This window comes from Clarias gariepinus, chromosome 2 (assembly GCF_024256425.1).
Source record: "Clarias gariepinus isolate MV-2021 ecotype Netherlands chromosome 2, CGAR_prim_01v2, whole genome shotgun sequence".
Lineage (NCBI taxonomy): Eukaryota > Metazoa > Chordata > Actinopteri > Siluriformes > Clariidae > Clarias > Clarias gariepinus.
This window is the reverse complement of record NC_071101.1, coordinates 48,730,001-48,755,000: the sequence shown is the minus strand read 5'-3', so window position 1 is coordinate 48,755,000 and position 25,000 is coordinate 48,730,001. Positions and strand designations below refer to the sequence as shown.

At 44.6% G+C, this 25,000-nt stretch overlaps 1 protein-coding gene across 11 annotated transcripts in view; it reads right to left on the bottom strand.

The window, feature by feature from the left end:
* Nucleotides 1-25,000, bottom strand: part of ptprk (protein tyrosine phosphatase receptor type K) — a 124,133-nt gene that overhangs the window by 82,468 nt on the left and 16,665 nt on the right. For all 11 annotated transcript variants that reach the window (XM_053515818.1, XM_053515825.1, XM_053515829.1 and 8 more), the window contains 2 exons: nt 10,122-10,244; nt 1-146 (listed from right to left, as the gene is read on the bottom strand). The exon at nt 1-146 is cut by the window's left edge and continues 126 nt beyond it. In XM_053515818.1, coding sequence (XP_053371793.1) covers nt 1-146; nt 10,122-10,244 — 269 coding nt within the window. The remainder of the gene's footprint in view (nt 147-10,121; nt 10,245-25,000) is intronic.

Here is a 25,000-nt window from a genome sequence, read left to right as displayed (position 1 = left end):
CAGCGTGCCGGGACCGGAGCCGTCGGTGCCGTACAGCAGGTAGTTGAAGTCGATGCAGTGTGTGTCGTTCTCCTTCATCACGGGGAGCTGGAGACGAGCCCTCTCGCCCGGGTCATGCTGGGACGAGTCCACCATCATGAACGAACCTGCAGCACAGACGGACGGACAGACGGACAGACGGACACTTCCTGTTAGCGTATAAACACACAACCAGTATGACTTACCCCCAAACGATTCCAAAATGTATATTCTTGTCATGTTCTGGAGCTTTTTGTAGCATCAGTGTGATTATAGATATTAATTCACATGATAATAAAACAACAAAAGTGAAGAACGGAGGAAAAATCTGCTAAAAAGAAACTGATTCATAAAGAGAGAGAGAGAGAGTGAGAGAGAGAGAGAGAGAGAGCTCAAAGGCACACGGGTTTACATCAGTTTTTAAAGTATTTAAAGGAAAAGTTTATTAAAATAAATAAATGATTCATCTTAAATGTTCGGTATTAAATGTAAGTTATATTATGTACTGAGTACTGTACTGTGTGGTATTAACATCCAGACAGACAGACAGGGAGACAGAAAAAGAAGCAGACGAACAGACAAACAGGGACAGACAGGAAGACAAACAATTCAATTAAATTTTATTTGTATAGCACTTTCAACAATTGACATTATCGCAAAGCAGCTTTACACAATCATAAGAATTATTTAAGTTTGTATGAGGTGTGAATGTGTATGAATTAAAAATGATAAGATTGTCCCTGATGAGCAAGCCGAGGACAACGGTGACAGTGGCAAGGAAAAACTCCCTGTGTCAACAAGCAGACAGACAGACAGACAGGCAGGCAGAAAGACAGACAGGGAGACAGACAGGCAGGCAGTGAGACAGACAGACAGGCAGGCAGAGAGACAGGGAGACAGACAGGGAGACAGACAGGGAGACAGACAGGCAGGCAGAGAGACAGGGAGACAGACAGACAGGCAGGGAGACAGGGAGACAGACAGACAGGCAGGGAGACAGACAGACAGGCAGGCAGAGGGACAGGGAGACAGACAGACAGGCAGGGAGACAGACAGGGAGACAGATAGGCAGGCAGGAAGACAGACAGGCAGGCAGAGAGACAGGGAGACAGACAGGGAGACAGACAGGGAGACAGACAGGCAGGCAGGGAGACAGACAGGGAGACAGACAGGCAGGGAGACAGACAGGCAGGGAGACAGAGAGACAGGGAGACAGAAAAACAGACGAACAGGGAGACAGGGAGACATACAGAGAGACAGACAGGCACAAAGACATGCACGCAGGCAGTGAGACAGGAGAAGGTGAATAGGTTGAAGAATCTGAGTGTGAAACAGGGAGACAGGGAGACAGACAGACAGGCAGGGAGACAGACAGACAGGCAGGCAGAGGGACAGGGAGACAGACAGACAGGCAGGGAGACAGACAGGGAGACAGATAGGCAGGCAGGGAGACAGACAGGCAGGCAAAGAGACAGGGAGACAGACAGGGAGACAGACAGGCAGGCAGGGAGACAGAAAAACAGACGAACAGGGAGACAGGGAGACATACAGAGAGACAGACAGGCACAAAGACAGGCCCGCAGGCAGTGAGACAGGAGAAGGTGAATAGGTTGAAGAATCTGAGTGTGAATCATCAGGAGTGAAATCACAGAGTCGAGATCTGAGACGCTGATAAAACTAAGAAATATGCAACATAATACTCTAAAGAGAAACACGCCAGATTGGCCAACACCACACACACACACACACACACACAACAAGCATGCAAACGCACTCTCTCTCTCACACACACACACACACACACACACACACACACACATTTTCCTGAATCCAAGTGTGGAACGTTCCCTGGCCCACACTCTCATCACCACCATCAACAACACAGAGAGAGAGAGAGAGAGACAGGGGGAGAGAGAGACAGGGGGAGAGAGAGACAGGGGGAGAGAGAGACAGGGGGGGGGAGAGACAGGGGGGAGGGGGCGAGGGCGAGAGAGAGAGAAAGCAAGACCGAACATGAGACAGACTAAGAGAAAGAGAGGGAAAGTAAGTTAGACAGACAAAGGAAAGAAGAGAAAAGAAACAAACAAAGAGAAATATACAGAGACACAGAGGAAGGGACAGAGACACAGAGAATAGAAAAATAGAAGGAGAGAGAGACAGAGCGAGGGGAGGTGACAGACAGACAGACAGAGAGAGTGTGTGTGTGTGTGTGTGTGTGTGTGTGTGTAAAAGCTCAGTAGATGGTGTGATGTCACAAGTTGCACCTCAGACGAGGAAATGTAAATGAGGTGAGCTCATTAGAATATTAGGCTCCGCCCAGTGGGAATGCTTTAACAGTCTGTTCTCTACTAGTGTTTGTGTCACTGCACCCTAAAAAACCCTGTGAGTGTTAGCACTCAGGCAGCTGTGTCAGCGCAACGAACCGTGCGTGTGTGTGTGTGTGTGTGTGTGTGTGTGTAGGTGTGTGTGTGTGTGTGTGTGTGTGTGTGTGCTCTCTCCACAGTGTGATTAGTGGCGAGGGCTGGTGTTGGGTGTCTAACCTTAATCACAGTGTCGAGGTTGTAACGCTACACCGCTGAGTGCTTTTAGTGCTGTGTGTGTGTGTGTGTGTGTGTGTGTGTGTGTGTGTGTGTGTGTGTCTCCACCCTGCTGTGGGGTTTAGCCACCTCCTCTAGTGCCGTCTTTCTTCCTGCGTAGTTTTTATTTTTTTTGTTCTTCGTCTCGCTCCTGCTCAACAAATTCCTCTCTGAGTGAACGTGTGAAACCTGCTGTTACACACACACACACACACACACACACACACACACACACACACACACACACACACACACACACACACACACACGGCTCCTAACACCGTGTCGCTTCAATAAAAAGGTGTAAAGTTTGTAGAAGGGAATGGGAAAGAGAGAAAGAGAAGGAAGACGCTGTTTGGGTTTCGAGACGATCCGTGAATAAATCCGACGCGATGCATCACTTCATCATCATAAACTCATCATCATCTTTATTCATCTGTGACTGCTTTATTAATAATGTATTCATATTAATATAAATAATTCATATTAAACACCTGACCACACACACACACACACAGCGGTATAATGATGGATTTAAAGCTAACACACTGCTTTCAGTCACACAGTTTAATCATTAGCAGCTGGTTTAGCGTTTAGCATCCTGCATTAAATATTACATTTTTTCTTGAACTTGAAGTGACAAATTTCCCAGCCCGTCCTAAAATGAACCCTTCCTTGTGAACAGGAATAATAAAATCAAGAATTCTTCTTCTAGAAATCAGCGTCACACTTTTGCGTTCAGTTTGCTAGCTTAGATATTTTATCTAGCGTTTTATTTTCTTCTAGTTAACGATTTTCTCCCTAATTTAGTCTCCCTCATGATTAGGCCACGCCCCCATCAGGGCTACTGCCACCCACCAGGGAGGGCGAAGACACGTGACGTCAGCTAACTGCGAGCGATGTAACACACACTGAGGCTAGCGCTATCCACTCCGCGCTAGAGCTACCGTTGGCTAAAGCTGCTATTGAGGTGAGAGCGCCAGAGCCGGTGTGTATAGAGAGAGGGCTCGGGGGTGCAGGCATCGCCTGGGATTCGGGGGTGATGGGCGGAGCTCGTTACCGATGTGGCACTCGAGGACTGCAGTTTGCTAGCTTAAATCGGAAAAGAGGTGGAGATAACGCTTACTAGAGATAGAGGGAAAAAATTCAGTTGTGCATTGATTTTAATTTTTTTTTTTTTATTTATGTTTGTTTGAGGTGATAAAATGTTGCAGTTCCTGTATGATCCTACAGGTGGAGCACTCTGAATTATTCACACACTGGCAGGCAGTACAGTTTCCTGTGTGGTAGGAGTGTATGATCCTACAGGTGCTCCACCTGTAGGATCATACAGGAACTGCAACAAGTTTGTTTAAAACTGAAAAAAAAATTAAAATAATAATAATACTGAATTAGAATATGTATAAAATCGTAATAGTTACAGAACGGCAATCCAGATCGAATAGAATCCCAGATATCGGGTAATCCCTGGTGATTCCCCTCGTTACTGCTACGACTTACGTCAATTGATGAAAAACATGTTTTTAACAACATTTACGCTTTAACTAAAAAAAACAACAAAAAAACGCCAGTTTGTTGTAGCTGTAAAACACAGCGTAACCACTTCCGTGCCACGCCCTCACCTCTGACCCCTCTGTACACATCCTTAAAGAAAACTTCACAACACTGACTGATTTAAATCAGAGTATGATTGATCAGTGTCACTGTAGAGACGATAGCATGCGCGATGCAGTCAGGATCCAGCGGTACGTCCCAGAACGCAAGGCGTAAATCAAGACGCTCCAGGCATTAGACGCGTCCAGGTTATGAAATGAAGCCAACAAGCTGTTTCTCTTTTTCCCACTAAATCTCTCTCTCTCTCCCTCTCTCCCTCTCTGTCCCTCTCTCTCTCTCTCTCTCTGTCCCCCTCTCTCTCTCTCTCTTTCTCTCTCTCTCTCTCTCTTCCTCTCTCGCGCATGCTTGATCCGTTTCTGGTAGGAGAACACGAGACGGGAAATGTTCTGATGAATAATTTCAGACGTGCTTTACATTTTTCATCTCTCTTTTCCCATCTGTTGTGTCGGCTCAGACCCGAATCCGAGCTCAGTAATTAGTCTCAGCGTCTCGCAGCCAATCAAAGGCGTTTAAATAATCCAGCGCGTCGAGCAAACAAACACGTTCTCAAATCCTCTGCGCCGAGTTCCAGATCAGCCCTGGCCCCCTGAGAACCGCACCGACGCCGCGGCCTCCTTTTACATTCCGTCACATTACATCTCGCTTCCTCTACACATTGATTTTTATTTTTTGTTAAAATGTCCAATATTTCTTTAAGTTAACATAAGTGTCAGAGCTCCACAAAGTGTGTGTGTGTGTGTGTGTCCAGAAATCAAGCTGGTTGTATAGTATAGAGGAAGCGGGGGCACTTACTTTTGAGCATATCTAGGACACTAATCACTAATCAATTATTTAACATTTTACATCAGATCGATGACACAATCAAGACAAAGACAAAGAAAGAAGAAAACTTGTCTCCTGTATGTAGCTTGCCTTCTTTTTTTAAACAAAATAGTTTGGTGTTTATTTGAAACAGTCTGTAAATTTGACTGTAAATAAAAAATTAAAAAAAAAAGATATCACAATAAATCAACAACCAAAGGAAAACCCGAGAAAGACGACACACACACACACACACACACACGGGCAGAAACGCTTCGTCGTTATCTCCAGATGACTCTCGTCGTCAAACGAAAGCCGGCGTGTCAGTGCGTATCAAAACAAATGAGCTAGGTGTCATGGCCGCTGTCACACTCCCCTCTGAGAGACATCACAAGATGGCTGTCAAGCACACGTCTCTCCGCCTGTCTCTCCCACAATCCTCGGCTGTCAGCCTTCCTCTCAGACGAGACGCTTCTCTTTTTATTGCTTCCTCTTTTCCTTCCTATCAAAGGTTAAAGCCGCGGCGCTAATCAAATTCCATTTTTAGCCGCGTTTAGCGTGCGGGGAGAGACGTCTACCCATGATGCACCGCAAGGCGAGCCTAGTGAAACGGGAAACGGGAATGCGTACAGCAAGGGTTTGATGTGAGAGTAAAGAGGCAACAACGGCTGCTCAGGTGGAAACTCTGCATCCGTTGCTAGCATGAAACCAGAGTTAACGCTAGTTCAGAGACCAGGTCGATGCTATGCTATTTCACAGGATATTATTTCACAGTCTAGTAGTTTTTATTTGGAAAATGTAAAAAGTAAAAAAAAAATGTTTTTCTTTTTTAAAGAAACATTAGCAATAAACCAAACAAATTCTAACGTATACTAGCATTGAATTAGAACAGTGCTAGTGTGCTAATTATTTGCCCTCAAACCAAAAAGTTAGCGTAACGTCTTTCACTATTTAGCTCATTACTCGTTATATTTCAATTAAGTTTAAATAAGTACGTTACGTAACACAGCATGATTTCATCTATGACCTTGGGTGACCCCACGACCCTAATTATGACCTCTGTTTAATGCACCACATGGAGAGAAAGCAGCGCCAAAACAGATAACTGCTAATAACAATACTCGCGTCAAACTAAACCACGGCTAATATAACCTAGCGACCTTGGTTCCTTTCAAGATTCCTTCCTCCTGACACTCCACGGTAAGCTCGTTCACTGAGAGTTTAAGGCTAAATCCTGCTAGCGCCGAGTCAGACACGGCTAATTTCTCAGCGTCGGCGATAAGAGGGGAATTTTGCGGACTCAGGAGTAAGTACGGAAGACGTCTGGAAGATGAAGTGCACTCGCAGGGAGGACAGTACGGGAGAGCAGCATGAGCGTTTATCATGTTCTCCTGCTGTTACACAAGCACAGGATCTTGGCACAGGAAATGGAGGATAGGTAGCGGGATGGAGTGGGGTGTTTTCTTTCCCTCCAAATCACTTTTGCTATCCAGAGGACCGTCGTCTGTTTGGAAAATAAAAGCTTCCAAAAGACAGAGTGCAGAGATTAGACGTTTACAGGCATCCGCCTCATTTATCACGTTCTAATAAACAGAACGGTTCTCCGGGTTAGCGGCGTGTGGTTTAGCAAGAGTGTTTCATTCATGCTTCAGGTCCACACTGATTAACAACAACATTTTTACAGAAATGCGTGGAGTGTTCAAAAACAAAACTATAAAACAAATTTACAGATCCAAGTAAAAGTTTGAGCATTCAAACAAGCAATGCTAACACAGAGTGCTTCCTGGGTCCCATGTTCTCGGGATTTTACCTACTATATATTCATAGATCACTGTCCCTTAAAAGGCCCTTTAATCCTAAACCCCTGGGTTCCCAGTGCTGCATTTTTCCTAACCTCCATATTCCCAGGGCCCACGGCTCTCAGGAGCCATTGCACCTGAGGCTCCCTAGCACCCTAGGTTATCATGGCCTTACATTTCCAGGAACCTATATTACCCTAGGTTAGAGTGTTCCCAAAACCTCAAGTTCCATTGATTCTTTATCCACAAAACTCTGTAATCCACAGACCTATTCTTCCCATGGCCACTTCCTTATACATCTTTCCAGGATCCTAATTTCATTAACCTTGCATTATCAGAGCATACTTTTTTTTTTTTTAGAATCCTTAACACGATTCTATAGTTCCAGTACCCAACATTACCACAATTCTATAGTTCCAGAACCCTACATTCCCAGGACTGTATAGTTCCAGAACACTATCAGGATTCTGTAGTTCCAAAACCCTACATCCCCAGGACTGTAAAGTTCCAGAACACTATCAGGATTCTATAGTTCCAGAACCTTACCTTATCAGGATTCTGTAGTTCCAGAACCCTACCTTATCAGGATTCTGTAGTTCCAGAACCCTACCTTATCAGGATTCTCTAGTTCCAGAACCCTACATTCCCAGGACTGTATAGTTCCAGAACACTATCAGGATTCTGTAGTTCCAGAACCCTACATTATTACGATTCCAGAACCCTCCATTTCCAGGACTATATAGTTCCAGAACACTACATATCCAGGGCACTATCCCCCATATATCCCTACATACCCCCCCCCCCCCATGTTCCCAGGATGATTTTTAAAGCATCCTACATTCTCAGATTTTAAGTTTCCACATTCCCAGTCCCTTACGTTCCAAGGGCCCAGGTTCCATATTTTGATATCTCTATATTTCTCATAGAACTCGTTATTGTAAGGGAACTGAATTTCTTCTTCTTGTTGTTGTTTTATGGCAGTGGGCATCCAGTAAGTTGCATTACTGCCACCCCTTTCCTCTTCTTCTTCCGTTTATTCCGTCCCTGAACAGAAGGGCAACCTAAACTTCATAAAAAGCCCAATGTTCCCAAGTTTAGAAGACTATTCTTAGAATTTTTATGGTCCATAGTTCTTAAAGTTCAATATATCTCTCTATCTATATTGTTAATCTAATTAGAATGTGTTATATTTACCAGCTCTGGTGTTCTGGTTCAGCACATTGTTTTAAAATACTGCGGTGTTGGAGAACATGCTGTTTGATCATGAATGCGATATTGTATTATATTTTCACTAGAATTATCGCAGCTGTAACACAGTGCCTAGGGTTTTAATGTAGGGTTAGTGATGCAGACGTGGTCACCCTTCTGTCTCAGCCCCGTCTCAGACCTGATTTATTTCCGCTGCTCCGCCTCTGAATGGAACGCGGGCCGGTGATAAATACATAAAACTAACACAAAGAGTAATAAATCGTATTAAACTTGGACTCTGCCGTAAAGAGGCTTTTATCCAGGCGCACTCGTGGAACCTCGGCCTGGTGACCTTCCCCCGTCCCTGCGCTTGATTAATTACCTAATCTTGTGTTAATTAGGAAATTTACCTGCGAGTGAAAAGCGCACAGCCTCCTGTGTGGGGAAAAAAAAAAAAATAATAATAATGAAGTCTGGCTAAGTGTTCGGGAGGTGACTAGGCAAGGTCAGACTTTCTCTTTCTTCCGCACGGTCACCTCCAACGAGCCGCGCTAAAGTGCTTTTAATTCGACAGGGTGTTTGCATGAGACGTTTTGCACGGCTACGGAAATGAGAAAAGCTCCTTACCCCTGTGAGAAATTACACGGGAACTCAGAAGAGAGGGAGGAAAAAAAAAAAAGAATTAGCGACGTGAATGCGGCGTGTATTAGCACGATAAGCTAGCTACATTAACAAGCCTGAGCTAAAATTCCATTTTACGGCTAATTTAAACACAGAGGTGCGCTTACATGTGGAGAAAAGCTTTGAGATTGCGTATTAGTCTTGCTAACCTGATTTACACTCCTCACCCGTGTGCTAATAATTACACCTTCATATGCTACGTAAATTAGAACACTTCCCACAGACCTGGAATTTACATACAAGTGAAAAAAAAAAAAAACGGTAAACAAGATTAATGATTGTAATAATCGAAAAAAGATTATCGTCAGGATAATGAGGTAACACTAACTGAGAACGCACGGTGCGCTAAAATGAGCAAAACAGTGGTATGCTTATCAAAATCTTTTTTTTTTTAAACACAGAATCTAGTTTTTGTACCTCAGTAATTATTGACCACACGGTAGACACCCAAAAACCCAGAGAACTACACACAATATCCTGTGCTAGCGCTTCTAGTTAAAGTAGTTAGCGTTGTTATTATGACCACTGCTAGCAAAGAAACTAGCAAACCGGCTAAAGTTTGCCAACTATAGTTTTTGAAGCCTGTATCCAATACTGCTAGCAGGTAACCAGCAGATAGTGCTGCTAACTTTTAATGTTATGTAAAAATTTAGCTAATGAGGCTAAAATTTTGCAATAAATGCAAAAAAAAAACAAAAGCAAACTTTAACTATTTTTATGGTTTAGTCCATTAGTGATCTCTGAATGTTAGCTGCTTTACACCTAATTTTAGCTAACAATTTAATTTATTACATCATATAAGCTAATAATTAGCCTTATTACTAAACTTATTAGCCACATTAGAAAGAAAGTTAGCCTAAAGTTAGCAAACAGGTTAGTACCATTATCTGATCGAATAAGATTGTGTAATTTTAGCTAACTGGTTAGCAACATTGTTTACTGTTACAGGTTGTACATTTATTCAACTATTAATTTATTGTTTTTGTTTGGATTAATTAATGAGTTCAATTACTTTCCGCTGTTTATTTATTTTAGGCTTCTCAAAATGGCTAACTCCAGCCACGTTAGCCGCTAATGTTAAGACGGTGGAATTTTAGCTGTGTGTGTGTGTGTGTGTGTGTGTGTGTGTGTGTGTGTGTGTGATTTAACAATAATTTATCAACACATTTGAGACAAACGTTGACATTCCGGATCATTCCGTTTCGGTCCGTATGTCAGGCCATGTAACAGCTACGCACTAGCTACATTGTTAGCCCGAGTCATTAGCGAGCCCGCGCTCGGGGTCTGTGCTTCCCTGTTGCCTAGCAACAGTGTTCTCACAAGCAGTTCAGCAAAAGGGGTTTTAATACCATTTTGACAATTTTTGACTGTTCTGTGGGGTGTCTGTGTGTGTGTGTGTGTATGTGCACGTGAGCGTGTGTGTGTGTGTGTGTGTGTGTGTCACCTTGAGGCAGTTCAGGGGAAAGGTAGGGAACTTCCTGAGCGCTGATGTGCGTCCAATCAAAATCGTCATACGGGTCCTGTTGGTAATCGCACTGAGCGGGACCATCGTCGAACGAGCAACCGCCTGGAAACACACACACACACACACACACACACACACACACACACACACACACACACAGAGAGAGTGGAAAATAATGAGACACTTCTACGAGAAAAGTTACACACTTGTACACCAACCTGAGCGAAACACACTGCTGTCCTCCCTGTCTTGTATATTCATCTCTCCACACACACACACACACACACACACACACTCTCACACACACCACCCACAGATAAAACCTTCACTGACTTATTCTGCTGCCGCTGAAGGAAGAACTCCGCCATCTGCATCGACAGTTCGTTTTTATTATTTGTTTTCTTTTTAAATACGAAAATCTCAAACGATCTCGGGTTTATTTATTTAACTAATGAGAGACTCAAATTACAAATTTAAATGTTAGAAATAATTCTCACTATATTGGGCGGTTTTCGGAAGATGAGGTCATCCGTCACATGCTAGTTACGTAGCGTTATTGCTAATTACACCGGTTTGTTAAACAGATCTAAGAGCAAGCTCGACCTCGCGGGTCGCTCCGCTTCAGGTCCGTCGCTGTTCCATGTAGCGGCTACGTCGCACTGGCTGGAATTTAAAATGTGCAAAATGTTTCAGGAAGACTTTATATGATTATGAAACATTTACGGAACATTGAACAAGAATAAAGCAGCCAGTGTCTGATGCGGCGTTGGAACGATCTGGTTACCAACCAACTTACCAAATGAAATCAGCCAAACCGACCCCTCTAAACCAACAGAATCCACTGATTTCGACCCAACCAGCCTAAATAAAGCAGCCGAGCGATTCACTAATCTAATACATCAGTCCGTCCCATAAGGCTCGGTCTCACACCTTCACACGGTCGTGTTTAATAAACCCGCTGCAGATTTTGTGTTGTGTTAATCTGCATGGGGGTTTTATAAAAAAAAAAAATAAAAAAAATCACCTGCTGAATTAAAATAAAAACACAAACATGCCGGGTGATGAACAGCAGATAATAAAACTGAATGAATCTCAGAACGGAATCCCTGAAGCTCTAACGAAGAAGAAAAAAGAATAAAACACAGAGTGGAAATTATTTATGAAATCGGCAGATGGTAATTTATGATCATCATCTTTTTAATAATCACAATCTCTAATAAATTTACGGCGTCCAAACTCTCCTCGGGGGTGTTGGGGGGGATGGGGGGGGGGGGGTGTTATGTCGTATTTTTTTACTTTTTAATTACGTTTCGATCAGATCTCCAACAGGACGAGCGTGTGGGTTTATCACCGACGAGAAGCAGAAGGTGTCCCTTCTCCTCTGTTCATCCCAACATTTTGTGCTCGTAATTTTTTTTTCTTACTGTAACCTCACATCTGTGTGTGTGTGTGTGTGTGTGTGTGTAAAACAGTACAGCCGAAAAGAAACTGCACGGATCATTTTTCGCGATCTAATTCTGGACCCAGGGAAAAAAAGATTCACTCCTGATGCTGTGTGTGTGTGTGTGTGTGTGTTTATGTACAGTATGTGTGTGTGTATACTCAGTTGACAAGTTGGTAGGCAAAAAGAAAGCAAGAGAGAAGAGAGAGAGAGAGAGAAAGAGAGAGATAGCTTCAGGACACTGTCATCCTTCCCTTTTGCCGTTTCTCTCCCTCCGTCTTTCTTTCCCTCCATTACGTGCGAGACAAGTGCAAAAACAAACTCTTGAAGGCTGGCCTGTATGAAATGTGTCAGAGACTGCCGAGAGAGAGAGAGAGAGAGAGAGAGAGAGAGAGAGAGAGAGGGGCGTAATGACTCTGACAGCGCTGGATCATTCCTGTCACATGTTCCTCCTGAGGTCATAGGTCACCTCCTTGAACAACAAAAATACACTCAGCTGCGGGGAACACACCAAACACACAAACATCTTCATCCCAAACATCTCCAACCCCTCTCCGTCTCCGTCTCCATCCGGACATGTCCCCTCCACGTCCTCCACACTGGAGGTTCCCTCATCATTAACGTCTCCGTCCTCCTGTAGATATGACCTCCGCTCGTCAGTGTCCCTCTCCTCAACCCAGAACCTTCATTTCTCCAACAACTCTTCTTCCAAATCCACTCCGAGATCCACCAAATTGTAAATCCAGATTCTCCCAAAGCCCAGAACATCACGTCAGGCTTCAGCAGCTCACAAACACACAAATCGTCTTAACTCGGAGATTTCCCAAATCTGTAGACGCACATCGCACTCTCCACTCCACTACACTCGGACAGTATCAGGCAGGCCAGAAAGGAGAGAGAGAGAGAGTGTGTGTGTGTGTGTGTGTGTGTGTGTGTGTGTGTGTGTGTGTGTGCGCGGGGTCCGGTACAACTTCAGGTCTGACATTTTGTTCTGACAAAACACTGAAAAATACTGATAGAAGAGAAAATAAAAGGATGTACCAGCTTCATTCATCACACATGGTGTGTGTGTGTGTGTGTGTTAGTGTGTGTGTGTGTGTGAGAGAGAGAGAGGGAGAGAGAGCGCTCGATACTCTGCTCCTGTGGTGATTAAGTGTGAGTAAGTATTCTCATCACGCTGTGATTAATCTCTCTTATTTACTGTTTTGTGCGTTTTTGTATCACAGAACAAATACATTCATTTAAAAGCTTTGTGTAAAGCGAGGAGTCGACATACATCATCTTAACTGGGCTCCTGCACTGCGCCCGCACCCGTCTGTGAGACTCGGCAATGCCGCTCTTTCAGACCTGACCGCGTAACTCTCTGTGACTTGGACACGGCAACACCATTCCGTGCGACTCGGACGCCCCGCTCCGTGCGACTCAAGTGCCACTCGGACGCTCCCCGCCCCGCTCCGTGCGACTCGGACGCCCCGCTCTGTTCGACTCGGGACGCCCCGCTCTGTTCGACTCGGGACGCCCCCGCTCTGTTCGACTCGGGACGCCCCCGCTCTGTTCGACTCGGGACGCCCCGCTCTGTGCGACTCGGGACGCCCCGCTCTGTGCGACTCGGGACGCCCCGCTCTGTGCGACTCGGGACGCCCCGCTCTGTGCGACTCAAGTGCGACTCAGCCGCTCCCCGCCCCGCTCTGTGCGACTCGGACGCCCCGCTCTGTGCGACTCGGACGCCCCGCTCTGTGCGACTCGGACGCCCCGCTCTGTGCGACTCGGATGTGATACGCTGCACTGTGCCCGCTTACTGTTTTCTATTAGGGATGCACCGAAATTTCGGCCGCCGAAAATTTTCGGCCGAAATAGCATTATCGGTTTCGGCCGAAACGTAAGAAAGCGCCGAAAATAAAAGCCGAAATTGTCGCCACGCCTCTCCCATCCTCCCGTCTTGTTCGCGCTGTCATTACGCATCAAACACGGAGTATGTCGGCGGTTTAGAAGCACTTCAAAGTTTCAGATGAGGACAGCAATGTTGCAATATGCAACATTTTTTTAATACAAACAAAAAGAAAATATTTTAAACATGTTTTTTAATGAAGCTATTTTCGGTATCGGTTTTCGGCCAAGTGCATCCAAAAATTTCGGTTTCGTTTTCGGCCCAGAATTTTCATTTCGGTGCATCCCTATTTTCTATTCATTCATTTGTTTGCTGTTGGTGTGCAGTAAACCAGTATATAATTAAACATTTTGTCTGCAGTGATATAAATATTCTAATCCTTTCTCAGTGGAGAAGAGTTAATCTCGACACATAAATATGAACAAAATTAATAAATAACTAATTAGACCGATGAGATGAAACGTCTCGTAGACGTCCGCCTCTGGCACTGTTGGAAGGGGATCCCGTCTGCATGGGGCTTTTCCACGCGTGTGAAAAGAAGGGCTGCACAGCGGGGTCCAGGTCAGGGACAGGGTTGACTCGTGTTAAATGAAACTGCAGAGTGTTTTAAAGTGTAGATTATAAAACGCAGTATTTAATCGCAGCAATCCAAACCCCCGCTGCGGTCCTCGCACGCGCTAAGCTCCTCGCCTCCAGAGAGAGAAGAGTCACGCGGGTTCAATCCGCAGAAAAGCCGCTCGCTTCAGTCGCTCAGCCCTATCTGTTCGTTATCACCTCCGGAGAAAAAGGTCAGATGCTCCAGGCTGAAACATCCTCTGACCTTTTTACAAGCCTGCTGCCATGTCAGGAATGAAAAAGAGAAGCGTAAGAAATTTACATTTTAATAACAGGCCAGAGAAGGTGTTAATTAAACGCGTCCCGCGTTCTATTCTTCATCTAAATCCGTCTGAACCTCCAGCACTAAAACCCCGACCTGACTTTATTCATCACGCTAACACTCTTTCACACACGCACACAAAATCCTGCCGCTTCTCCATCACGTCCTCGCTCCTGTTCGTCCTGATGAGGAGTATGTAAATCAGCGATGATGAATAATTAATCAGCTCGATATCACCTGCTATTCATGTAGCCATTGGTGTTAACGACTGTTTGATTGTAGTCATGCGGTGCGCTCGTCTCGCAGTTGACCGGCGTATCCGAGAGAAACACTGGCGTTCCTCACGTTCCTGTCACGGCTCCGCCTTCGCCGCGTGGTCACTCTGTCTGGACACTAATAGATTTTAGCTGAACTGTGGCGTTATGTCACGTTAACGATCAACCTGTTTCGCGTTGATGTTTGGTTGGCGTGAACAGGATTGCGTGTGGACGCGTGAGAGACTTCAGGACGGTTCTGATGGACACGTATCCACTCGTTTAACGTGAACGAGACCAGACTGTATTAGCTAGTGACGCACACGTCGCCACACGTCGCCACACACTGTACTACACCTTTAGGATCTGAAAGTCATCCATTCTCAGGTATCAGGCGCGACCAAAGCGCGTTACTTTTTAAAACTGATAAAACCTTTTTAAAAGAAAAGCAGCACTTCAGATGCCGAGCTGTCAATCAAACGTGGGGAAATAAACTCGTCGCCTGTGAAGTCAGGCTTCAGCTTAATTCTTGTGACATTTCAACAGCGCAAACATATTAAAAAAAACCTACGGGAATGTTTGAGCACCTCTCCTTCTCTCTCTCTCTCTCTGTGTGTGTGAGTGGAAGAAAATCTCGCATTACCGCAAAACTCAAAATTAATAACTTGTCAACTTAGCAGCGTTTAATCTCCGATTTAAAGGTGTTGACTCGGCGCTGCCCGGGTTTCCAGCGTCTCTGCCTGCTGACATCAAATGAATGCAAATGCAGAGAGACGCCCGGCAGGAGAGAGAGAGAGAGAGAGAGAGGGAGAGGGAGAGGAATTGAGAAAAAGAGGAGGATTGAAAGAGAGGAGGAGATTTTTCTCTCCATCATGTCAAACTATGAGCGGATTCTGTGTATGTAAATCAGGGAAGCGGCAGAGAGACTCTCATCCGGCTCTCAGGCTGAAAAGGCCGTCAAGATCCTCTGTCTCTGTCTCTCTGTCTCTCTGTGTGTGTGTCTCTCTCTCTCTCTCTCACACACACACACACTCAACATTGTATTGTGCATCTCTCCCAGGAATTTCCCATAATTCTGAAGATGTCCGTTTTACCATCACACACACACACACACACACACTTTTTTCCCCTTCTTGATCGGCCAAACACACTCTGTAGAGTAAACAGAAATTTTACTCCGCCTCCAGTGACTTCACACCTTAAATTAAGAGGGGGCAAATACTTTCGCATGAGTCGAAAATCTATCATTAAAGCAATAAAAAATAATAATTATTTTAAAAAATAAGCACTATTAATAAATAAAAAACTGAATTAAAATAAATATAGTTAATAAGAATAAACAAATATATTATTTAAGATATTTAATAATAGCAGTAATTAAATAATAAGTAATAATAAATAAGTAAATATTTAAGTAAATAAATGAGAAAAATGTATTATAAATAACTAAGTAAAAAAAATATAATTAACGATAATTTAATTATAATAAATAATTTAAAATAATAATGAATTAATATCAAGCAATAAAATTATTAAATATATTTGGAAACATAAATAGGAACAATAATTAGTAAATACCTTACTACCTTTAAATGTATATAATAAGGAATAATTAGATTATAATAATAAGATATAAATAATCATAAACATATAAATAAAAATGTAAAAATTCTTAATAAAATAATATTAATTAAATATCTAAGTAAGTCGATAGGAAAAATGAGTTAGAAAATAACTAAATACCTTTTAAAATATATTATTAAATAAATCAATAAATACACACGCAGGAAAAACGAATAAATTAAATATTTAACAGAAAGCATTAATAAACAAATAGAGTCACATTCAAACAAAACAAACAAAAAAAAAACTTGCGACTTTTGTAAATAAGGAAAAAAATCTATATGTATAAATGTGGGTGAATAAATCAATAAACAAGTAAACAAATACAATCTAGTGAATATATTAATAAATAAATACAGTATATGTGATGGAGTGGGAAAAAAAAAATCATATTATTTCATATCTTTATTTTGAACCGGGCGCCAATACTTATAACCATGCTGCCTGCAGGTTCAGTTCAGTTGTGGATGTGACGTATGTTTAATAAATAAATAAATAAATAAATAAATACAGTTACAGTACACATAGTCCCTCTTAGTTCCAGTAAGTGCAGTAAAAACATACTGTATAAACCGAGCCTCAGAACCGGACCAGACCGGACCTTCTGGATCTCATCAAGGGTACGGTTATGGTTCTGCCGGTTCCTGACTGACCCGTTATCACTCTGTAACGCTTCTTGGAACAACATCGCTATCACACACACAAAATAATAAAACTGCAGTTCAACACCTACATGCCGTGCTGTCCCATCACACACACACACACACACACACACACACACACACACACACACACACACACACACCATCTGACCATCTCAGACGCTGGAGCGTGTCCAGAGCGCCGGCGTCTCACACAAGTGCTCGCTTATGGAATCAGTGTAACAGAACTCCGGCTCGATTAATGTCTCGCTCCTGCTCTTATCGATCAGCTGCTCCTAAACACACACACACACACACACACCCTAATTTAATCATCATGACCCGCTCGAGCTTCACAACACACACACACACACACACACAGCTGATGCGTTCCCTGAGACTTCACATTCCAACATGTCCTCCGACGGAACACTGATAGGGGCCGGGTTTCCACGGTAACCGTTCCTCCGCCCGTTAACCATCATGATGCATCGTTCGCTCGGCGCTCAGCCGCTCCGCTCCGTATGAAGATCCTCGGCGCGGCGCTAACGGCTCCAGATGGGCCTTTAATGGCCGACACGGCCACTCTAGCTGCAAGGACACTAGCCGCCTCATTTGCATACTAATCTAGGCCCGCGCATATTCATGACCCGCTAATGAAATAATGGGCTTCTCTTCATTTGCATAATAAAATAATTATGGTGTGTGATAAAGCTCGAGGGTGACGCCTGTCCGCGTCGAAGAGATGAAAAAGACGCGTTAATGACTCTATCGGTGACGGAGTGAGCCCACACACACGGACTGTATACACACACACACACACAATGTGGAGATGTTTACACAATGACTGCGTTAGAGACACGCAGCAGGGCTTTTGTTCTACACAATCAGCTCACATGCACGGCCGTTACAGCTTAGCGACGTTAGCGTTAGAGCTTTAGGGCGTAAACACACCCGACATGACCACGTTTAAAGAAAAAGTGCGAGAGAGAGTGTGTGTGTGTGTGTGTGTGTGTGTGCTGGAATCAAACTCATCACACAAACAAAATCAGAAAAAAATCTATTCTTATCCGTTATAGACTACTGGCTTTGTGCCAACATTCGCTAAAAGAGGGCGTGGCCTCTTTGTCCGTCTGTCATTAGATAAAATACACTTAAGCATTTTTGTAAAATCAAGACAGCACAAGACAAGATGAAAGAGCTCACACACACACACAGGACAGTGTGAGTCAGTCGGAAGGAGACAGAGTAGACGTGGACTGAAGGGGACACTGGTCTCTGTCTGTCTCTCCAAATCTGTCTCAGTCTGTCGGTGTCCATCACACTCTTCCTGTCTATCTTGCTCTCCACCTGTCTCACTCCTTCTGACTGTCTTGCACTTCTCCTGTCTTACTCTCTGTGAGTCACCCTCCATTGGTCTCGCTCCCATGTCCGTCTCGCCTTTTCTGTCTTCCCCCACTCTGTGCCTATCTCACTCCACATGTCCGTCTCGCTGTCCACCTGTCTTGCTCTACGAGTCCGTCTTACTCTACATGTCTCGCTCTCCGTGTGTGATTCAAAAAGGGTTTGTATGAAAGAGATAACGCAAGAACACAAACAAAAGTGTGTGTGTGCTTTTTTGTGTGTGTGTGTGTGTGTGTGTATGTATGGGTAAGTGCATGCACGTGTGTGTGTGTGTGTGTTGACCCCTCCTTCCTCAAACACTTAATAAAAGGATTGAAACTCGGCGCACACAGTAAGCTCTGTTCTTATTAAAGCTGGCGTTGTGTTTCAGTCCTAAAGACGTTCCCTTTACAAGCGGCATCAGTCTGAGAGAGACAGTTACCACGGCGACCTTTCCACAAGTATTTAACAGAGTCAGACTCCTAACGGAAATCACAGCCGTATAGCCGTGCACAGCAGATGCATGAATGACCGGTGTGTAAACGTAAACACAAATATAAACATGTGCGAACAACACACCTGCAAGGTTCGGACGCGGAAGTAACGGCAAGGTCTGACGGTGGGAAAAATAGTGGGCGGGACACAATGACAGTGGGGTGTGTAGACATCAAGATACTTACCCAGTGGGGCTTGGAAGGGCATTTAGACAGGGGGGTGCTTAGACAATGGGAATAGCAAACGCTGGGGCACTTAAACATAGACTGTGGGGCATGTAGACCGGGGGCGTGTAGTCCGAGGGGGGGTGGGGGATGTAGTCCGGAGAGTGTGTAGTCCGGGGGGGGCATGTAGACCGGGGTGGCATGTGGACCGGGGATGTGTAGTCCGAGGGGGGGAGGGGGTGTAGTCCGGAAAGTGTATAGTCCAGGGAGTGTTTTGTTCGGGGGGGCGTGTGGACCGGGGGATGTATAGTTCGGAGGTGTGTAGTCGGAGGGGGTTGTAGACCAGGAGCATGTAATACAAGGGGTGTGTAGTCAGAAAATCTTGTAGATCAAGAGCATGTGGTCCGTGGGGCGTGTGGTCTGGGGGGGGGGGGGGCGTGTGGCCCGTGGGGCATGTGGTCCGGGGGGCGTGTGGTCCGCGGGGGCATGTAGTCGGCAAGATGTTTAGACGGAGGGGCACATACACAGCAGGCCACATTAACCCTGGGCTATTTAGAGGTACGTAGATGACAGGGTATGTAGACCTCATGTAGACCGTGTGGGGCCGGTATGTAGACCGATGCTTGGGCAGGTTGATGTGGGGGCTGTTAGGTGACGGGATGCGCAGACGATGGTGGGGTGTGTAAGTGTAGACAGCAGGACCTGTATAACTGGCAGGAATATGAAGGTAACGCGTGGATTGTGTGTATTTATTGTCTAGGAAACTGGTCGAGTGAGGCACTAAGCACAGGCGAGGTGTAGAATAACAGGGCCCGGGTCAACGTGTTTGTTGTGTACGAGTGTGTGCGAGTGTGTGTGAATTGCATTCCTTTAAAACCAGTTGTGTGTTGTTGAATTTCCTCATTCTTTCCGTTAAACACTGATAACCACTAAGAGAAAGGACATTCTTTACTGTGTGTGTGTGTGTGTGTGTGTGTGTGTAAACAATAAGATTCTCAACGCCCCTAGTGCTAATCCCAAGCTTTGGTGCTGGTAAAAGGCAGCAGATAGCAGCGCACTCAGGACGGTTTGAAACGCAGCCGCCTGAAAGTAGAGGAATGTGTTTTACCTCTCGCGAGTGTTTACACAAAGGTTACTCATTTACAGAGGCGGCCGTGGCACAACACTCGACCTTCGAACGCCTTTGAGCTGCGAGCGGATTAGCCGAGTGTACATAATGGTGCAGTTTGGTTAAAACTGAAAGTCTGAAAGTGGTCGAAGAGCTGAGAGCTGTATGGGGGTGAATGTGTTAGCTACATTAGCCGCGGAGCTAAAGGTCATTGCCATAGATTGGGCGTCATTCAGACAAGTGCAGTTTCTTTTCAAAGCGGAGAACAAATTTACAATCCACACAAAATACCGTACAAGTGTATGAGAGTTGGGTGCAAGAGCGAAAAAATAACTTAATTATATAAATAAACCCATTTTCTCTTCTTTAAATGTGATCTCATTGATTTAGGACCCAGGAACTAATTCTAATTTTCAGCACTCTCTGCCATTCTGGTCATTATCTAGAGTTGTCCCTCTGTTATTCTGGTCATGACTGAGATTCAGTCCTCTGTCATTCTGAGAGTAGCCCCTCTATCATGCATGAGATTCACCCGTCTGTTATTCTGGACATTACTGGGATTCGCTCCTCTGTCATGCATGAGATTTGTCCTTCTGGTCATGACTGAGATTCACCTGTTTGTCACTCTGGTCATTACTAGGGTTTCAGCTTTCTGTCATTCTGGTCATCAATGAGACATTCTGTAACATTCTGGTCATTAATGAAATTTGCTGATTCCGGTCTTACAGAACGAACTGATCTTTGAGTCATGCCCGAGACCGACACTCCCTCTCGGTGAATCAGGCTCTGAGTCAGACGATAACTGCTGACAGAGTCGGTGAGCCTGAGGCGCTACAGGTCTGTCCATCACACACAGCCGCACCTCACTCAGACCCGCTACAACTGAATGGACCAGTCTGGACCCGTCTGTAGTGTTAGGGGGACGTCCTTAACTGCTAGACTGCTAAAATAAACCGAGCGTTTTATAAACAGTCTCTACCGTTAGCGTTAAATCGGTGAGAATTCACTCGCAGCCCAAACACGCGGTTCGACTTCTAAACATCTTTAAACAGTTTTCTGAGCTGCAGTCAGAATTACCGGAATAAATAAAGAAATAAAGTCATGGGAATCAATAGACTTTAAGACGTAAGACGCGTGTTTATTTGGGCTGTACGGCGTGATTCGGGGCGAGACGTCGCAGTCTGCAGAATTAGCCTGACACGCTAGTGCTTTACATCTCAAAAAGCCAGACAGAAACTTTTAAGTCAAAGTGACAACCGCTCATTTACACCGACAAATATTTCTACTGCTGCCCTGAAAGCCAATTAAAGGAGGAAGTGCTCGTATCCTCTAGCAGCCCTAGGGCTGACACACACACACACACACACACACACACACACACACACACACACACACACACGTCCATAGCAGAAGAAATTTTCTGAAAGGAAAGCGGAACGGTAAATATTTAAATGAGCTCGCGGACGTAGCGCTAACAACAAGGTGCTTGTTAAATGTTGTTTTCTGAAGGGCGCGAGTGCGCGTCTCACCAGAACCAAAGCGATTTAGGACACGAGCAGAGTCGCTACGGAATATTAAGCGCCACCGATCAAAGACTGAGGTGGTGTAATGACCCCTGTACACTGTGGGCGTGTCCCAATGCACACGCCCTATTCACTATACAGTGCACACAAACACCTTCATCATCACTCCGCTGTGGGCGTGTCCCAAACCACACGCCCTATTCACTATACAGTGCACACAAACACCTTCATCATCACTCCGCTGTGGGCGTGTCCCAAACCACACACCCTACTTATTGTAAAGGAAGAAAGAAAAGTTAAAACTCTTCACAGTACAGCAAATCTCACAACAAGATGCTTTTCAAACTCATTGACTCTCTCTCTCACACACACACACACACACACATACACACACACACACACACACATGTCAGAGCCTGCAGAAGATCAACCCCCACAAAAGAAAGTCTCTCATGCTCACAGAAATGTATTTAACAGAGCTGAAGTGTGTGTGTGTGTGTGTGTGTGTGTGTGTGTGTGTGCGCGCACGGGTGTGCCAAAGCTGCAGATTTGTGGTGGGCAGCATTTTTACTGTTCGTGTCTGCAAGAGGCGATAAACCCATAAAACTGACCAGAAAACACACACACACACACACACACACACACACACAGTACAATCTCTACAAATCCTTGTTTTTTTTCTTCCTTCACACTGCCTCAAGGACTAACACATAAAATGTGTGTGTGTGTGTGTGTGTCTGTGTGTGTGTGTGTGTGTGTGTGTGTGTGTGTGTGTGTGTGTGTGTGTGTGTGTGTGGTAAAACACAAGTGTTACGTACTTAACATGGAAATCGTTTTTTCCTTTTTTTTTTTCTTTTTAAATACTTAGGGTCAAAGGTCAGGGTGCTAAGAGACTTTAGGGTTTGACTGTAGAGCTTTACGGGAAGAAGGAGAGAGTGAGAAACAGAGACATTAGGACAGCGTTATGGATTAAGAGGGTGAGACACAGAAGGGGAAAGAGTGAGAGCGAGTACAAAAGTGTGGAGTGAGTGTGAAAGAATATGAGAGTGTGAGGGGGTGAGTGTGTAACAAAGAATGAGAGTCAAATATTGTGAAAGGTGAGACAGTGACCAGGTGGGGGAGGTAAGAGTGGAATTTAGGGAGAGGACTGAGACAGGGTAGAAGAGTGAGGGGTTGTGAGACAGGGCAGAAAAGTGAGAGGGGGTGTGAGACAGGGTAGTAAAGTGAGAGAGGGGTGTGAGACAGGGTAGTAGTGTGAGAGAGGGGTGTGAGACAGGGCAGAAAAGTGAGAGAGGGGTGTAAGACAGGGTAGAAGAGTAAGAGAGGGGTGTGAGACAGGGTAGTAGAGTGAGAGAGGGGTGTGAGACAGGGTAGAAGAGTAAGAGAGGGGTGTGAGACAGAGTAGAAGAGTGAGAGAGGGGTGTGAGACAGGGTAGAAGAGTAAGAGAGGGGTGTGAGACAGGGTAGTAGAGTGAGAGAGGGGTGTAAGACAGGGTAGAAGAGTAAGAGAGGGGTGTGAGACAGAGTAGAAGAGTGAGAGAGGGGTGTGAGACAGGGTAGAAGAGTGAGAGGGGGTGTGAAAGAGGGTTAAAGCATGAAAGAGTGTAAGAAAGTGAGACTGTGAAAGGGAGCCATAAGGTGAAAGAGTGTGGAAGACATGAGACAGTAAAAGACAGGGGTGTGAGGGAGTAAATAGAGTGAGAGTGAAAATAAACAAGACAGAAACTGTCGAAACAAAGAGGGGGAAAAACAAATGTCTCATAAATAACAACAATCAGGAAAACAACAATGTCCTAAGAAAGAAAGGAAAAAAAAGAAAGAAAGAAAGAAAGAAAGAAAGAAAGAAAGAAAGAAAGAACGAAAGAAAAAAAAGAAAGAAAGAACGAACACCCTGCGTCCACCTGACGAGTCTAATTTGAGCACAAAGAAATAAAAAAGAACAAAGAAAAACATTAAAATAAACAAACAATTCTTTTTGTTTCTATAATTAGTGTTTGGAGATAAGCTCGTGTTCTTATTATCCTGCCATCTAACAGACACACACACACACACACACACACACACGTTTCCTCTTTGTCTCTCTATCCATCCTGAATAAATCTTCTAACCTTGAGATGGAGATAATTAGCGTCCGATGAGTCATTTAGATCAGAGCGATCAGGAGACAGGACGGACGTGTGTGTGTGTGTGTGTGTAAAACAAAGATGCTAACATTGCTAATCCTGAGTTAGCATTTCAGGGGTCTCGTCTCACGTCTATTAAACACAGCGTACTTCACCCAGCTAAACGTTACCGTAAAAAAGTGCTAGCAAGACTGATTTACCTCGCATGCTACGTCTCTCTGCGTGGACAACAGAGCGCTTTGAGTCTCACATGCTAGCTGTATGCTGGCGATGTGAATGCTTACACAGCTAACATGCTAGCTAGCTCGCGTTAGTTAGTTAGTTAGTTTGCTATGAAGCGTACACAAGTCTCGAGCGTCTCCAGCCCTAAGGGAAGGAGTGTATCGATTCGGCTGTTAAATTCAAATATCAACATTCTTTCTCCAGAGTCACTTACTCCTGCTTTAACATTTAACTGTGTGTGTGTGTGTGTGTGTGTGTGTGTGTGTGTGCACGCTGTCACACAATTTTAGACATGTAGGAAATCCACTCACTTGAGGAAACAAACACACTTAACGGGCAAAGAAGATAAAGCAGCATCGCCCAAGGGCGCTTGCGCACACACACACACACACACACACACACACACACACACACACAAATCTCGCCACAGGGGCAGGACACACCGAAACATTCAGAATAATTGGAAAAGGATTCAGCCTTCACTTGGTAGACACGAACACACACACACACACACACACACACACACACACACACACACACACACACACACACTTCTTTTCGTCCAAATTCAAAAGGCAAGAAAGAAATGCTTCACACTTTAAACTCAAACGCAGCTTAAGGCCTTGTTTGTGTGCAGCAGAAGAACACACACACATATAGACACACACACACACACACACACACACACACACATACACACACACAGACACATACACACACACACAGACACATACACAGACACATACACAGACATACAGACACGTGTGTCTGACTTCCTTGAATGCAGCTGCTGATGAATGCAAAAAATTTAAACAAACGAGAACCAACGGCTGTTTAAACAAATAACCTGCACAATCACAGTATAGTGTATATAGTATAGTGACGATAGAGTCTACAGTATAGAGACTAAAGGTTTAGTGTAGTATAGTGCCTGTGGAATAGTATAGTGAGTCTGGTATAGTGAGTCTGGTATAATCCAGGGGTAGCTCAGTGGTTAAGGCATTGGACTACGGTTCTGAAGATCCCAGGTTCAAACCCCACAACCACCAAGTTGCCACTGTTGGGCCCTTGAGCGCGGCCCTTAACCCTCAACTGCTCAGATGTGTAATGAGATAA